The 14,610-nt window shown below is 27.5% G+C and overlaps 4 protein-coding genes across 14 annotated transcripts; 1 reads left to right on the top strand and 3 right to left on the bottom strand.

Annotated features, from left to right (window-relative positions):
- Positions 1 to 526: 526 nt before the first annotated feature.
- Positions 527 to 3,177, bottom strand: LOC117216827 (carbonic anhydrase 2-like). Its single transcript, XM_033463905.1, has 7 exons — positions 1,814 to 3,177; positions 1,712 to 1,750; positions 1,477 to 1,644; positions 1,260 to 1,413; positions 1,089 to 1,194; positions 800 to 1,027; positions 527 to 715 (listed from the first exon to the last, which is right to left on the bottom strand). Exons 1-7 carry the CDS (start codon positions 1,851 to 1,853, stop codon positions 545 to 547), a joined length of 906 nt encoding a protein of 301 aa, XP_033319796.1. The 5' UTR covers positions 1,854 to 3,177; the 3' UTR covers positions 527 to 544.
- A 42-nt stretch (positions 3,178 to 3,219) lies between these two features.
- On the bottom strand, positions 3,220 to 10,370 carry LOC117216825 (serine/threonine-protein kinase 11-interacting protein). 11 transcript variants are annotated; one of them, XM_033463900.1, is made up of 20 exons: positions 10,020 to 10,159; positions 9,701 to 9,938; positions 8,842 to 9,377; positions 8,472 to 8,768; positions 8,075 to 8,268; positions 7,649 to 7,973; positions 7,163 to 7,564; positions 7,009 to 7,087; positions 6,775 to 6,949; positions 6,564 to 6,693; positions 6,298 to 6,486; positions 5,827 to 5,904; positions 5,314 to 5,449; positions 5,095 to 5,198; positions 4,882 to 5,019; positions 4,611 to 4,801; positions 4,433 to 4,530; positions 4,145 to 4,350; positions 3,756 to 4,057; positions 3,220 to 3,653 (listed from the first exon to the last, which is right to left on the bottom strand). In XM_033463900.1, the coding sequence occupies exons 3-20, from the start codon at positions 9,293 to 9,295 to the stop codon at positions 3,459 to 3,461; spliced, it is 3,693 nt and encodes a 1,230-aa protein (XP_033319791.1). In that variant the 5' UTR covers positions 9,296 to 9,377; positions 9,701 to 9,938; positions 10,020 to 10,159; the 3' UTR covers positions 3,220 to 3,458. The 11 variants fall into 11 exon arrangements, with proteins under 11 accessions (XP_033319791.1, XP_033319790.1, XP_033319792.1 ...); XM_033463899.1 differs by having other exon boundaries at positions 5,095 to 5,219; positions 6,298 to 6,480; XM_033463894.1 differs by lacking the exon at positions 10,020 to 10,159 and adding an exon at positions 10,244 to 10,346 and having other exon boundaries at positions 3,459 to 3,653; positions 5,095 to 5,219.
- Positions 10,371 to 10,502: 132 nt separating this feature from the next.
- On the top strand, positions 10,503 to 11,987 carry LOC117216829 (LDLR chaperone boca). The gene is made up of 5 exons (XM_033463909.1): positions 10,503 to 10,731; positions 10,820 to 10,894; positions 11,269 to 11,429; positions 11,509 to 11,653; positions 11,742 to 11,987. The coding sequence occupies exons 1-5, from the start codon at positions 10,579 to 10,581 to the stop codon at positions 11,823 to 11,825; spliced, it is 618 nt and encodes a 205-aa protein (XP_033319800.1). The 5' UTR covers positions 10,503 to 10,578; the 3' UTR covers positions 11,826 to 11,987.
- Positions 11,988 to 12,114: 127 nt separating this feature from the next.
- Positions 12,115 to 13,142, bottom strand: LOC117216830 (mitotic-spindle organizing protein 1-like). Its single transcript, XM_033463910.1, has 2 exons — positions 12,763 to 13,142; positions 12,115 to 12,660 (listed from the first exon to the last, which is right to left on the bottom strand). Exon 2 carries the CDS (start codon positions 12,636 to 12,638, stop codon positions 12,390 to 12,392), a length of 249 nt encoding a protein of 82 aa, XP_033319801.1. The 5' UTR covers positions 12,639 to 12,660; positions 12,763 to 13,142; the 3' UTR covers positions 12,115 to 12,389.
- Positions 13,143 to 14,610: the final 1,468 nt, after the last annotated feature.

Below are 14,610 nucleotides of genomic sequence, written 5' to 3'. Positions count from 1 at the left end.
AAATAGAAGAAAATTTCTTTGGACAACATTAAACAGTTTAGAATAGTAAGAGAGTGAAGGCATTTAAAAAATTTCAAGATATTTTAAAATTTATTTACGATTAATACGATCAATTTGAAAGATATTTTATCTTTTAAGTTTGTGAATCTTGTCAAATGAAAGACAAGGAAAGTAAACACAAGAATACTTAACACTTTTTCCTAGAGAATAAAAATACGCATTGATTCGCGTAAAAATATATATATAAATCAACTTAAAAAGATAAAAGTAATTTTTAAAGCTTTAAAATGCCGCCATTTACAGTACAATTATACCTTGTGATATACTACTCGAAACCATTTAATTTTGCCTAATAAGATATCTTTGTGTAATGTAAATTATTTCTAAGATTACTCATAATTCTTAATTAAACATCATAGAAATTTACATTTACAATTCAATATTTTTTTTAAATATTTTTGAATACTTCACAAAAATATATCGTATTTTATTTTCTTTAAACAACTCAAAGTTGGAAAATTAATTTAATCTAAAATTCATTTAATTATGAAAACCACTTTAAATTCGAAACATTAAAAATCTCTTCGTTATATTTTGCAACTAAATATGGATTTAATCTTCTAACATACACTTTTCTAAGTCCTATATCTTGTAATTTTCTATAATTATCAGTTAACATACCATCTTTACTGAAAAGATTTCTAAATTTCTTTAACTGCAAACAGATAATACATATAGAAATAAATTTCTATGAAAAAAGATATTGATTGAAACTAATTGCAATATAATAAAGGAGTACCTGTGAAACAGATATTGATACAGGCATGGGAAAAATTATCCAAGTTACTACTTCATTACATGGTGGTGTAGTTAATGAACCCTTATAAGTATAAAATACATCCGTATTTTTAGGCAATAATGAAACTAGCTTTATAGGCTTATTTAATGCTATTTCATTATTTAAGAATTGCACGTTTGTTAAGGCATTTACGATAGAGTGTAAGGATTTGTTATCTTCTTCCTGTAACTAAATATAAACCCTAAATAAAGTAACGTTCTGAAAAAAGATTTATTTTATAAGAACTTACTTGGAAAAAGATTCCTAGAACTACAAGACCATTTTTGTAATTTAGTGCATTAGATAAATTTGAATAAGCCCTATTTTTATGAACTATATGCATTTCCATAGGATATCTATAGGATACATGAGAAAATTAAATAAAAATAATAAAGTTTATATATATGTTTTGTTCTTTTACCTAACACCATTTAAAATATGCTCAGATCCCCTGTTATTTTTTGCACCCCAATGAAAGTGCAAATGATCTACTTCATATTCTTCATTTATATCAAGTGAGCCTCCAAATATATAAGGTAGTCTTTTTCTTAAGTGATTATTTATATTAATTACAACTGAAAAAACAGATATAGACTACTTATTAAGTATTATTCTGGGATAAAATCCAATGACAATACCTGAATGACCATTGTTTTCCAAATATAATGGACTGGGTAAAAAATCATGATAGCCAATTACTTCAAGTGCAGGTAAAGGAAGAGTTATTGATTTGGATGATGATATGGATATTGGAGATTGCAATTTTCCAGCACATAATTTAAAATTTTGAATCCATGTATGTTGATCTGGAATATTATATTGAATGAAGAATAAAAATATTATGAGAAATGTATTGGGAGACATTATACATACCACGTTTACTATAGCTAAAGTATCCAGCTATAGTTGGTACTAAAAAAATATTTTTCTGTTACAAATAATACAATAAAATAATATAAAAATAATTAAACTTACTAGCTGTCACCAATACTACACATTTTATAATACAGATCATGTTAATGTAATTTTAATTTATTCTTCCTCACAATTTAGTACTTCAATTTTGCTCTTACAACTCGAACGACATTTAACGATACTATTAACAAGCAACGTAATACGATAATTGCACATTCTTGCAATATATACTTTGTGTATGGGCCCATGAAACACACTAAGTTATTTCTAGCATCTCCCAACTGTTTCATTTACATATTGCATACTCCATTATCATCATTAATACAGGATATCTTATGTACACACATCTCAGTGTATTTTGTTTCAAGTAGAACTATAGTAATACGAAATTCAAGTACATTTGCTCTGTACATAATATTCACTTTTAAGTATATGTTTTTCTTTGATATGACTTTATGATATAGCTTGTATAATAGATATTATAACAATTTATTTACATATATACAAATAATATGTACCATCATAATACATTGTTATATTAATTATTTAGAAATTCAACATTTTGCGAAGAATAATCGGTACAATACGTAAATTTACAATTAGCTCTAATATTTAAGCTAAGGTATTAGTGACTTTGACAAAGTTGTTATAAAATTGTCTTACATTTGTTTCATCTTGTTATAAATCGTAATATAATATAGTTTTACAATATGTACACATGCACACGAAATACATATATATGTATAGGTAGAAAGATAAATAATAAAAATCAGTTCATCACAGATTATTATTTAAGTATTGTTCATGATGAAAATTGCATTTATTTCTATAGTATTGCAAAGAAAGCATACAAATTCTTTGAATACTTTTTTATGCTTCTGATATTTCCAAAACATATTTTAAAAAAGACAAGTTTATATACTTTATTCTCTTTGCAATATAAAAATCATGTGATTATAAAAATTTTCATTGTATCGATAACTACATTAAATTGAACATTATGACAAGTAAAAAACAAATTTGTTGTTGTTGAGTAGAGTATGTATAATGTTCCTAATAATAAAATAATAAATAAACTATAACTTCTGTTTTGTGAAGCATTCAGTTATTTAATGTATACAATAAATTATTGATATAAAAGGTTATGTATTGTATCTTAATATTAATAGCACCATTTGAAATTTTATGTCTTTCAACAAATTGAATATAAAAAATTATTGGAAACCATTTAAAAAGATATATTATTTTTAATATTTCAATACAATTAAAAAAAGTTACCATAAATATATCTGTATAAGATAATTAATTTTTTTAGATATGAAAATGATTGTTCACACTACTTATGAAACTTTTAAATATTTTTCCCAATTTTTACATTGTATTTTCTTATAATAAGTATTTAAATAATCTCTAGTTGGAAAAAGATACAAAATAACAAATCAATTAAAAATAAAAACAAGCAAGTATTATTTATGATATAATATTTGCTATATTATAATTTTTATATATTTTTATTAGTCAAATAATATACTATTCTATGTGGTCATTTGGTGAAATTACAATTTCTGTACAAATTAACTATGAGTTTCACTAACACATCAAAATTGCGTAAACTATTAATTTGATTTAATGAACCTATACTCGTTTAAAAGTTCACATGACGTGTTTTATACGACTAGAATACTTTCCTGTACATATCAGTGTTCTATGCGTTTTCGCTATCTTGTGATTTGCAAACCATATTTTGTAAGGGAATTGAAAACAGTTCCTCCCATGGAGACCGTATAGAAGTAATGACTATTTCAGCAGCACTCATAGAAACGAAGTCTAAAACCCACCTTTCCTCTTGTCCTATTATTTCATCTAAGAAATTCAAAGTTATTGAGGAGCTATAATGTTCCTAAAAATATAACAACCAATACGTTTAATTATAAAAAATCAAAGTACAGTTTTTCGTAAAGATTTCCTTTTTTAATTTTACTAATATCATTTCGATACTTACAACTCCAATCAAATTGCTCATTGCTTGTTCTCTTATTATCTGTGGCAACTCTTTGTTGCCTGGAAGAAGCCACTGCATATTGCATATTACCAAGACGGAGGTAGTCACTATTAAGCTTGATAATTTCAGCTGAATTTCGAGGTCTTGATATTTTAACAAGGCAGAAGAGAATAAAGCAAGGTGCCTAACAGTATCTTTATCTTGGTAGTTTTTGCAATTTTTTAATAATTCATACATTAAAGAAGTACAATGTTCTGATATTTTGAGTTCGACTTCTTCACAAATCGGTGGTAATAAAAAATCTGCAAATAAAGAACAATTTATTTAATAACGAAGTTATTGGCTGGATAGTATTTAAGTATAAAATAAACGACGTTTCTATTCTTTACCAGTAACATAAAGCAAAAAGTTGAGCGTTCTTTGTAAGTCTTGTAAAACGCATAAAAATGTAATAGTAGAATTCAATTCGTCATTTGTTTTGTTAGGTTGTTCTAATTCAATCAAGACACCTTGCTTAAATGGTATCGGAGAGAAACGTCTTAATCTATCTATAGTCCAGCTAATTTCTTTATGCAACCAGCGTTGTGGGTCTTCTCTATAATAACAACAATATAAAAATAGAACAGATTTCCAATTAAATGGAATTCTAATAAAATTATGTTTTATTTTATCATTACCCTTCTGGTCCAACAATTTTAAGAATATAAACTTTCGATGTAGATAAAACCACACAACCAGGAAATGTATCTTTTGTATTTTGCATTAGGATCTCTGCCTAAAAATTTACGAATAAATTAACAACATTCAGTTAGAATGTTAGTTTAACGGCTTGGATTATATGAAGTTCAATATTACCCTGAGAAGAAGAATAAGCTCTTCGTTTTCATGTTCAAATATATTTAAAATGATGTGTAGTTTTATTCTATGATCTATACTACTGAAATCCTCATAAGAATACTGGATATTACTACCCATTAAATGCGACGTTTCTTCCGTTTTTAGCTCTAATGGTTTATTACTGCCAATTTTTATACTCTGAAGTAGTCCTAAAATTATTCACATTAAATAAATATTGATATATACACAAATTAAATGTTAATATATGTTAGTATATAATTTTACTAACCTCCTAGCATAGAAGTTAAATTTGCTACTGGTGTAGATTTGGTCTCTTTATCATTATTACTAAGGGATTTTTCATCTGCACTAATTTGTCTCATTGCTTTGTTTTCATATGCGGTACAAATACTATTCGTTAAAGAACCTGTAGACATAGCATTTTAATAATAAATTTAAAATAATTTTTATAACAAAAAGAAAAATGAAAGTTTTAACAAACCTGAAGAGCTACTCTCTGTTAAACCAGTCATGATTGGTGCTGCATCTGGTATTGTTAAAAGACATGGAGCAACTGCAGCACGTCTTTCCTCCGAAGAACGCTTTCTATGTGGTGTAAGATGTGTTCTGTATTAATATGAACATAATATAGAACAAATTTTACATAAATGAACATATTGAATAATTGTCTATACCAAAAATATAAAAAATTATAATTTACCTTGACCCATCATCTAGAACTTCAATGCTACTTTCACTTGGATTGCTGAGTACTTCTATATCACTTTCATATTTTTTATCTAGTACATTTGCAGATGGTGTTGATTCTCTTGATTCCTCTAAACTTGTTGCTGAACCTATTAATAACAAAGTAAAGTAATTACAACTCATCTAAATTTAATATATACTATTTGTTATTTGAATACATTAATCAAACAGATACTCATACTTTTCTTTTTGTTTTATTTAACTTGAAAAGGCCACATTTTCCTTTATAGTTTTCTATGTATTTTTTCTTATGGCTAGTTCTTTTGATGCAAATTGTTATAATTGTTTAGAATAAACGAATGTATCGTAAAAACAAAAATGAAGATATGAGCCTAAGATATTTAATAATAGTAGTATAGAATCGTAGATAGTGAAGCAACTAATATCATAGCTTTATATCTTCAATCATGAAGAAAGCTTGAGAAAACAGAAAATGCTGTAATAAGATAGTGTGACTGAAGCTTACAGCGAACTTGAGCTTGGATGTGAGAGTCGGAGTGCACCAAAGAAGTGGTGACGGATATAGCTCGTACCCCCGCTCCACCTGCACCGGGATTAGTATGTTATAGTCTCAGTCAATAGTACAATGCACGGATATGCAGTCAGCAGTTACGAAATTAGTGCATCCACATTTGATAAATTAATAAATATTATTTTTATCATAGAACTTAAAGATACTAGTATTACAAAAATTTAACATTATAAACAAATAAATATATATGGTTAATTTTTATTATCGAAACCTCATAAATACATAGCTCTTATTACATGCTTAATATTTTAAAATAAATAAATTTGAACACCACGCATAAATTATAAAAACTGTGTTATATGAAGTAAACTCAAGATATTACAGCTCATTATTAAAAAATCCACAACTTTTGTCAGATGTTTCATTCATTTTCATATTACATGCGCAGATCTGAGTGAGACTTACCAATGCTAGAAGAAGATTCAGAATGTTGTAGATTGGTTTTTACTGAATTCTCAGAATGTTGATTTTTGGTTACGCTTTCCAATAAACCTTTAGAAGTATCATTTTCCATATCCAACATCGATAATTCGTCTGTTTCTATAACTAAAGTACTTCCACAGGTGGGACATTTCAATTGGTTTGTACCTGGAACTTGGAATTTTTTACAATACTGAACGTGCTTGTAACTTATAATGTCTTCCAATCTATAACTATTATTGAAAATGTACCTGATGCAGATGAACTTATGAAAATATATTCTGAATCTTGGGAAAAATGAGTTGAACATTTCATACATTTAAAAACTTTCAACAATATCGTTCTTTTTTCTATTCTCTCGTTAATTATTTGAACTATTTCCTACAAAATGATCAAATATGTAGTACATTAATACTATTTACATGTTATTTATATCTATGTTTGTATTTTCTTATTTCTTACTTTTGCAATGTTTGGTTCTACGAAATATCTCCTGTTTTTACGATGTTCGCGTGTGGTATCGAAAATTATATCTACTGTCACTGGTTCACTTCTACCAAGTACACACGATAATACAGAACTTGTTGACCAACAGCATCTCAGTTTCCCAGTAAGTGAATCTCTCTCTCGAATAACACTATAATTATATTATAAAATGAAAGTGTAAAATTCTTTAATACAATAAAGAATACGTACTGTGTTGTTATTATTAAAAACAAATCTTCCAATTCGTTTGAATTTTTCCTTTTTTGAACCCGGTACAAATTCCCAACTTCTAGATATTAAAAATGCAACAATTAAAATAAAGTAATTTTTTAACGATATATATAATTTACTCTTTATAATATACCTTGTTCTGGATCATAAGGAGGCTCAGATAGATTCTCAAGAACGCTTGTGTCATTGTTCAGTAAAACCTCAGAAATATTCTCTTCTTCGGTTAATACTTTACTTCTATTTTTTTCGTCGTTAAATTCATTAATTTCTTGCTTTAAAGATTCAGATTTATCGTTTAATTCAATGTGTGTATCTTTCATCAAAAGATTCACAGAATCTTCAATACTATGCACAATATCTTTAGCGTTTAAATTTTCTATCGTAAATTCCGATGTTATTGAATATGTCGGAGGTTGTATTCCCATAATATCTTGAACAAATGTGCCAGCTTGACTACTTAACCACTTATCTTCTCCATATCTTCTTCGTATCTCCAAAATTTGTTTTTTTGTTTCTAAATGTCCTTTCGAAATTTCTGTGAATAATAATATCAAAAGAATAATATATTATATGACTCAACATCATAAAAAAATGATTAAAATTGAAAGTAATTTATTACCTAAGCAAGAAATACTACGATCTGCTTTTAAATCATCTTTTTCTTGCTCGACTTCCGCAATAACTGCTTCCTTTATGCTTGATTTCTTTTTACTTTTAGAAAAACTTTTTTCCATGCTACCTGTCCCTTCTGCAGATGTTCCTGCTACAAAATCACTAATCGTAGACGTGTTAATAGATGTAAGTAAACTACTAGAATTTAAGGAATTTGACACTGAGTTGAGTAACTCGTTCGACACGGATTTTTCAGATCTGACGATAAAGAATCGATTTTCTGCAATAATTTGCTTCTCTAATCTTGAAAGTGATGAATGATCTACAACCAACTAAATCGTGAAATTTTATTTATACTTATATAATACTTAAATATTGCGAAATTTACATTTTGTAATAATATAACATATTATCGTTTTTAACATCTACCTACCTTTCTATCACTCAAACATGGATGTAAATGTTTTATGGATAATAATCGATGTTTTGGATGATATGACAAGGGATTGCCTTCTAAGGATACCCATAACAAAGCAGACATTTTCTCTAAAGGCCACAAGACTGAATGTTCCATCAAACAATTGTAAGATAAATCTAATGCTGTTAAACATTCCAAACTTTGCAAACCTGTTTGAACAAAAATAATTCATAAATATATTTTTGCTTTTATAAATTATGTATGTATGTGCAATGGCATAAGCAAACTGACAATATGAAAGCAGAATGGTTTTAGAAACACCATTTTTTGATGTAACACTAATGTACTGAAAGAAATATAAAACTTAAACTTAAACTCAAACTCAAAATAATTAAATACATTAATACATTACCATTTAAACTTTCTATGTAATTATTCTTCAGAACTAGTACTTGTAATAAACGTGATGCAGCTTCATTAAAGGTGGGTACTGTTTCAAGTTTATTATATCCAAGATTTACATGTTTTAAATTTGGTAAACAAGATAATTCATCTGCAGATGTTATCAAGTTATGACTTAAATCTATTACTTGTAACCATGGTACTAACTCTAAAGATGTATCCAATTTTTCAAGAGCATTGTGTGGTAATGCCAAATGTCTCAAAGAACCCCATACAAACCCAACACCAGTATCACCACCACAATTTACTGCATAAAAATAATGTTTATAATATTAAATCCATTTTTTAATTAAAAATTATAACTTTTTAATTATAATTACCCAAGAGTTGTTTTACAGTACAAACTCCTTTTCTACCAGTACAAACAATGCTTTCAAGTTGGCCTCTAACACTTCTGAGTCCTTTTACAGTATCAATGTTAATTTTTTTTAATTCTAGATATTTCAAACACCTAAATTTAGTAATATCAATGGGTATCTTAGGATTGCTTGGACAATAAGTCACTTTTAGTCCAATTGTCTTCTGCACAAAGTCATGTAGAAATTTCAGGTCACGGAAAATGTCAATTTTTGAGCTGTTGCATACTTGAAATGAAGCTTCTAAATTTTCACATCCATCAACGATCAGAGAAAAAGCTTCATTTAAATTATATAGTAAAGTAGTTGACAAAGAGAGTTTGCCAGATGCATTTAATACTTTTTCTCCATTCTGATGCAGGAGCTTTCCAAGTACCATTATCTCTTGCATAATAGCTTCATTTTGAATTTTACTCATTTTTGTATCCTTTCCAATTTATAAAAGCCAACAAATTTCAATGATGATTTTAAGATTGATTCCAATGTACCTTCATATCAATCTAAAAAGTAGCAAAATAAAATTAATGTAATAATGTAATGTAAAAAGTTTCATTTAATCATTAATAACATTTTACAGATCACTCAATTTTTCTTACAATATATCTAAAAATTCTTATTTTCAGTTTTGTAAATAAAATGCTTTTATAATTAACACAATGCGCCTTAAACATTTTCTACTACATTAAATAGAAAACAAAGTTTATATATTATTCAGAAAAATGTTTAGACAGTTCTATTCTTATATTTTTAATTGTAAATCATAGCAAAAAATTAATGCACAATATTAATTTAGCAAATATAAAGGAAATGGCAAAGCACTTACTAGATTATTATACATTGCTTAGATCATCCGCTTGATCAATGAAAAATACATAATTAAGTGACAAACGATGCAGGAAGTACAGTCTCACACATGTTATCACAAATAAGCAATACAAGAGATTATGTGTCTATCAATGACTAATAAATAATCAGTCGTGTAATGTTATCTATCATCTTGCAATTGAATAACCTTAATTTGCGTTATTATCTTGCATGCACTCTCACCAAAAAACGAAACCCTAAAAGACATACTAAATATTTATAAACAATTCAATTATATTACATAACTGTTACAACCAGTGTTACAAAATTCACATTACTGCGTATTGTAATACTGTAGATGCACCTTAAAAATCGTTTCAACACAAGAGAAAAAAAGTTAGGAAAACGTTTCTGCCCTACTTTGTATCCAAATAATACAGTTAATTGGAATAATTTATTTCGTTAGTAACAAGATAAGCGAATTGTTTCTCGTGGTACAAGCTTTAGTAAATAGTCACTATGAAATTTTTAATGAGGTTAAACAATGGCAAAAGTGACATACTGACTGTAATTTGCAATTTATAACATCGTATAAAACTGTCGGCATTGTTGTCTTTCTTGTCATCATTTCAAGTACGATAGGTGGCAACACTAATCACGTTTTTGTACTGATGTAAGATGAATGAAACTTGTTCTTGTTAAGGACAAATTCATTCTTATTTCAGTCGTGTGTATTGAGATTGAGATATATTATAAAAGAATAAATTTCAAATATAGATTTCTTAGAAAAACTTCTATAAAATTTTTTGTAATTTATTAGGAACATTTAAAATGTATTAACTATTTCAAAGAACTGTAAATTTTGGATTGACGTGTTGATTTTTACAATTCTCAAATATGAGGAACGAAATTATTATTTATAGTATATTTTTGTTAATTTACGTGAATGCAATCGATGATAGAAAATCGAATAAAAAAAAGTCATGGCGAGACAAAGATATACGTGATATGAATGATGCAGATTTAGAACTCTTGTTAGATCAGTGGGAGGTATATTACGTTTTTTTTCAATTTTTTAAATTCCATATTTACATAGAGTAAAAGGAATTAACAAAGATTATAATTCTTTTATTATTAGGAAAATGATGAACCATTGGAACCAGATGAATTACCAGAACATCTTAGGCCTAGCCCAAAAATTGATTTATCGAAGGTAGTGTATTTAAAAAACTTTATGAATTAATTTTGTATACCTTTACTGACTATAAAAAATATTTACATATATCATTCTTTTTTATAGTACTAAATTTTCATAGTCATATTAAAGTATTTACCAAATTTAGTATTCTTGAACTTAATTAACTCTTTACCTTATAAATGGGTTATGAATAAAATCCAATGAAAGCAGTTCCAGAATGCCTTCTTTTAACTACTGAATAACATCAAAATCAAAAAATTAACAAAATTGTACTTATTATATCTTTCTCTTGTGTTATCTATATTTATTTACATAATCTTTTTGTTTAGCTTGTTATATCATGTTTTCTGCATGTTCTTCTGTGTAATCTATATTTATTTATATAATAGCTTGATATGTCAAATCCTGACAATGTACTGAAAGTGACAAAAAAAGGTAAAAGTGTGATGATGTTTGTTGATACAAATGAAGATTTGTCAGTTGAAGAAGCTGAGACTATAATGAAAATTTGGCAGACTAGTCTTCAAAATAATCATATTATTGCCGAAAGGTAGTATTTTTTCTTAATTTTATACTTAATGTGTTAAAATAATAAAAACGCTTATATAATATAGTTGAATCTTTTACAGATATCCAATTGATCAAAAAAGGTCTGTGTTTCTATTTCACGAGGGTTCTCAAGCTGTAGATGCAAAAAACTTTTTCTTGGAACAACCAGAATTGTCTCATGTGACTCTTGAAGGCCAAACTTATTTTAGGGATCCAAAGAAACAGGTATGAGAATACTAAAATACATTAACAAAAGAAAAGGGTAACGAAATAAAAATTTGTACGATCTATAATGATCTGATGACTTTTTTAGAATGAAAGAATGGCAAAACTTAATAAACAAGCAAGTAAACGAAATATTAAAAAGGACAATAGTAACAAACAAGAGGAGCTATAATTTATATTATAAATTTTTCGAAGATACTGAATATTTTTCATTTGTATATTTTTGTACATGTAGGTATATATCTATATCTATAAGCAAATAAGTACAGGACAATTTTTGATACAAATATTTTTTGTTTGTAAAAATATACAACTTAAATTACTTTTATTTAAATATTTCATAACTTACTGAAATACTTATAAATATCATAAATAAACTTGATTTATCCTATAGAAAAGTGAAATCTCTTTTTCCTACATCATTTCTACAGCAAAATAAATGTATTTCATATGCAATGTTATAAACAGTACTTATTAGTCACATGTTTATTGGCCTTATGCTAGAACAATTACAAATGTTAAAAGTATACTTTAGACATTGACAAATTCAACTAATAGCAATTCATCAGTAACATCACTAAAGATATAATAGTAGGCAACAATCAATAATCTCATAAGCAATACAAACAATTCAATATTTCATTGTTGAGAATATATAATCGTAATATGTGTACAAAATTATAGATTAACAGAGTTCATTTGAGAATGTAAATTATGAAGAAGATATAATTGGCGATTACTTATTTAAACTAGACTTGCTCGTGGGAGAATCAAGTTGATTCATACTATCCATAGCTCTTACTTCTCTTTGTAATTCTTTAACAACTGTTGCAAGCGCATATGGATTTACGCCGTTCTCGCATAATCGTATGCATATACTTAACGTTGTAGGATCTAGATTTGTATTTAATAGCTTCGAGATTTGGTAAAGCGTTTGAAATGTTTTGCGAGCAGCGTTTATTTGATGATGCACAGGTTCTGGCATGCTGCCTCGGTTTCGGTCTTTTCTATAAAATCAAAAGTAAAACGGTAATATAAAGATAATCAATCAAATCAATATAAAAAAAGGTTATGTTTTTATGTAAAAGAATTGTTCTATGAATACGTACTCTCCGCTGTGAGACAGTTTGACGTCGGGGTTAAATCACTATTGAATCACAATTTACAAATAAAATAATAAGCATAAAATGCGAAATACAACGTTATTTAATTTGTGTGTTTTAACAAGATTCTCATCTGTTTGAATGGCTTAATTTTGTTATTTTACGGAGGTTGTTTCTATAACAACCGTCAAAAAGGCAAATTTATTTTAAAAAAAATATCGTATTTTTAATTTATACACTTGTACAAAGGCAAAGAGTTCAAGTCGGAAAGGTAAATAAAACCATGTGATTGAAATATAGGAGATACTAGAAGGTTATCTTCACAATTTTGTGATATACAATAGGACAATTTTATCGATGAAAGAAAAGCTGAGGATTTAATTTGGAAGACGCAATCATAAAAGTTCATAAATTAAACCTCTTAATTAGCTTTTTTCAGTAATGAAAATTTGTTCAATTTATGGATACTGATACTCTAACTACGTAGAGGTAAAAAGGTGAAATTAATCGCTATTTTTCTCTTTGTCGCATGGTATCGTCCTTCTTGTTTAACATCAGTCTATACGTTTGTTCTTGTTGCACAATATTGCGTTCTTTGCCTAGGGAAAACTTATGTGCTACCATCTATCCTTAGATACTCTAAGTTACTATTCTTTCCAATCTGGTAGATGGCAGTACATTTCTCATTTGTAAGCAAAACTAGCACTTGTCCTATAACGAATCAGATTATTTAAAAAATAAAGAATGTTGGATATAACAGTGCATCTTACAATGATTTTAGAGGAAAAAAGGTACATTGAAAATAATAATGACCATCTCCCTTTATTCCTCTAAATATACAATTCAGTTGTGACGAGATATAAGTTCTTCACACGTTGCAAAGACCCGACGTGAAGATATAATTTCTTTAAAAATCATTCGTCGGTACTCAGTATAATTATTTCTCGATCTAATGAACGAAGGATCGGGAGTATGGACACTAGAAGTATCAGAGAAAGGCCTGGGCAAAGGACAACACGGTGATTATGAACTATTGCATGCAAAAATGTTCCTTGTCTTTCTTCTTTAATTAATAATATAGGTGATATTCGAATTCTACAGAAAAACTGGCAGTATAAGAATTAACAAATGTACTCTACGGAGCATCTAGATGCAATGTATCACCAAAGTATTCGAACGATCATTATAAAGCGTTTTATTTTACAAAATATATTATATAGCATTTTAAAAAATAAATACATACATAACATCGAAAATAAAAGATAAAAAACGGCTTTACTAATATTTTTTGTCTTGATCGATTTATTACCGACTTATAATTTCCCGATAAATTAACTTAAATAATTCATTATTTTGAAATTAAAACCGTTTCGAATTCTTTGGCGACGCGGAATCAATCGCTAATCGATTCACTTTAATGGCTAATCGTAAATTCTTGTCATAAAAAACTGCTTGAAAGCTTAACTATCGAGTCGTATATTCTATGAATTATATAACTCTAAATGTCTCTATCATAATAAATTTTGATTCGTTACTCGTGCTTTACGCTACTGTAACCAAGTTTAAATCCAAATCACCTAAAACAAGATTCTTAAGATGTAAAAACAATGTTAGAATCATTGATAGATATATTTTCTTTGTTGCAATTAAGCGAATCAACCAATCGTAACGGTCAAATGAATTAAATTAGAAACTCAAATCGACCCAACTATCAATAGTATCGATACTTGTTAACGATAATTATGTTGTTTTTGACTCGATTTAAACCAAGAATCCCCAGTCGTTCGATCGATCACTGCTAATCGATTATTAGATGCTTCATTTAAATTTTTGTACACAAAGAAGCAAATAAGT

This window comes from Bombus bifarius, unplaced genomic scaffold (assembly GCF_011952205.1).
Source record: "Bombus bifarius isolate JDL3187 unplaced genomic scaffold, Bbif_JDL3187 scf7180000007973, whole genome shotgun sequence".
Classification (NCBI taxonomy): domain Eukaryota; kingdom Metazoa; phylum Arthropoda; class Insecta; order Hymenoptera; family Apidae; genus Bombus; species Bombus bifarius.
Note: the sequence above shows the minus strand (reverse complement) of the source record. Positions and strands in the feature narration are given on the sequence as shown.

Excerpts from the sequence above, each read along its gene's own strand:
- LOC117216827 (XM_033463905.1), bottom strand. The coding sequence starts at position 1,853 with ATGATCTGTATTATAAAATGTGTAGTATTGGTGACAGCTA. Across the intron at positions 1,195-1,259 it reads CATATTTTAAATGGTGTTAG|ATATCCTATGGAAATGCATA; the intron begins GTAAAAGAACAA and ends TGTATCCTATAG. Across the intron at positions 716-799 it reads TATCAATATCTGTTTCACAG|TTAAAGAAATTTAGAAATCT; the intron begins GTACTCCTTTAT and ends ATCTGTTTGCAG.
- LOC117216825 (XM_033463895.1), bottom strand. The coding sequence starts at position 9,295 with ATGAGTAAAATTCAAAATGAAGCTATTATGCAAGAGATAATGGTACTT. Across the intron at positions 7,088-7,162 it reads TCCTTATGATCCAGAACAAG|AAGTTGGGAATTTGTACCGG; the intron begins GTATATTATAAA and ends TTTAATATCTAG. Across the intron at positions 4,351-4,432 it reads AAAATTGTTGGACCAGAAGG|AGAAGACCCACAACGCTGGT; the intron begins GTAATGATAAAA and ends TTGTTATTATAG.
- LOC117216829 (XM_033463909.1), top strand. The coding sequence starts at position 10,579 with ATGAGGAACGAAATTATTATTTATAGTATATTTTTGTTAATTTACGTG. Across the intron at positions 10,732-10,819 it reads TCTTGTTAGATCAGTGGGAG|GAAAATGATGAACCATTGGA; the intron begins GTATATTACGTT and ends TTTTATTATTAG. Across the intron at positions 10,895-11,268 it reads CAAAAATTGATTTATCGAAG|CTTGATATGTCAAATCCTGA; the intron begins GTAGTGTATTTA and ends TTTATATAATAG.
- LOC117216830 (XM_033463910.1), bottom strand. The coding sequence starts at position 12,638 with ATGCCAGAACCTGTGCATCATCAAATAAACGCTGCTCGCAAAACATTT.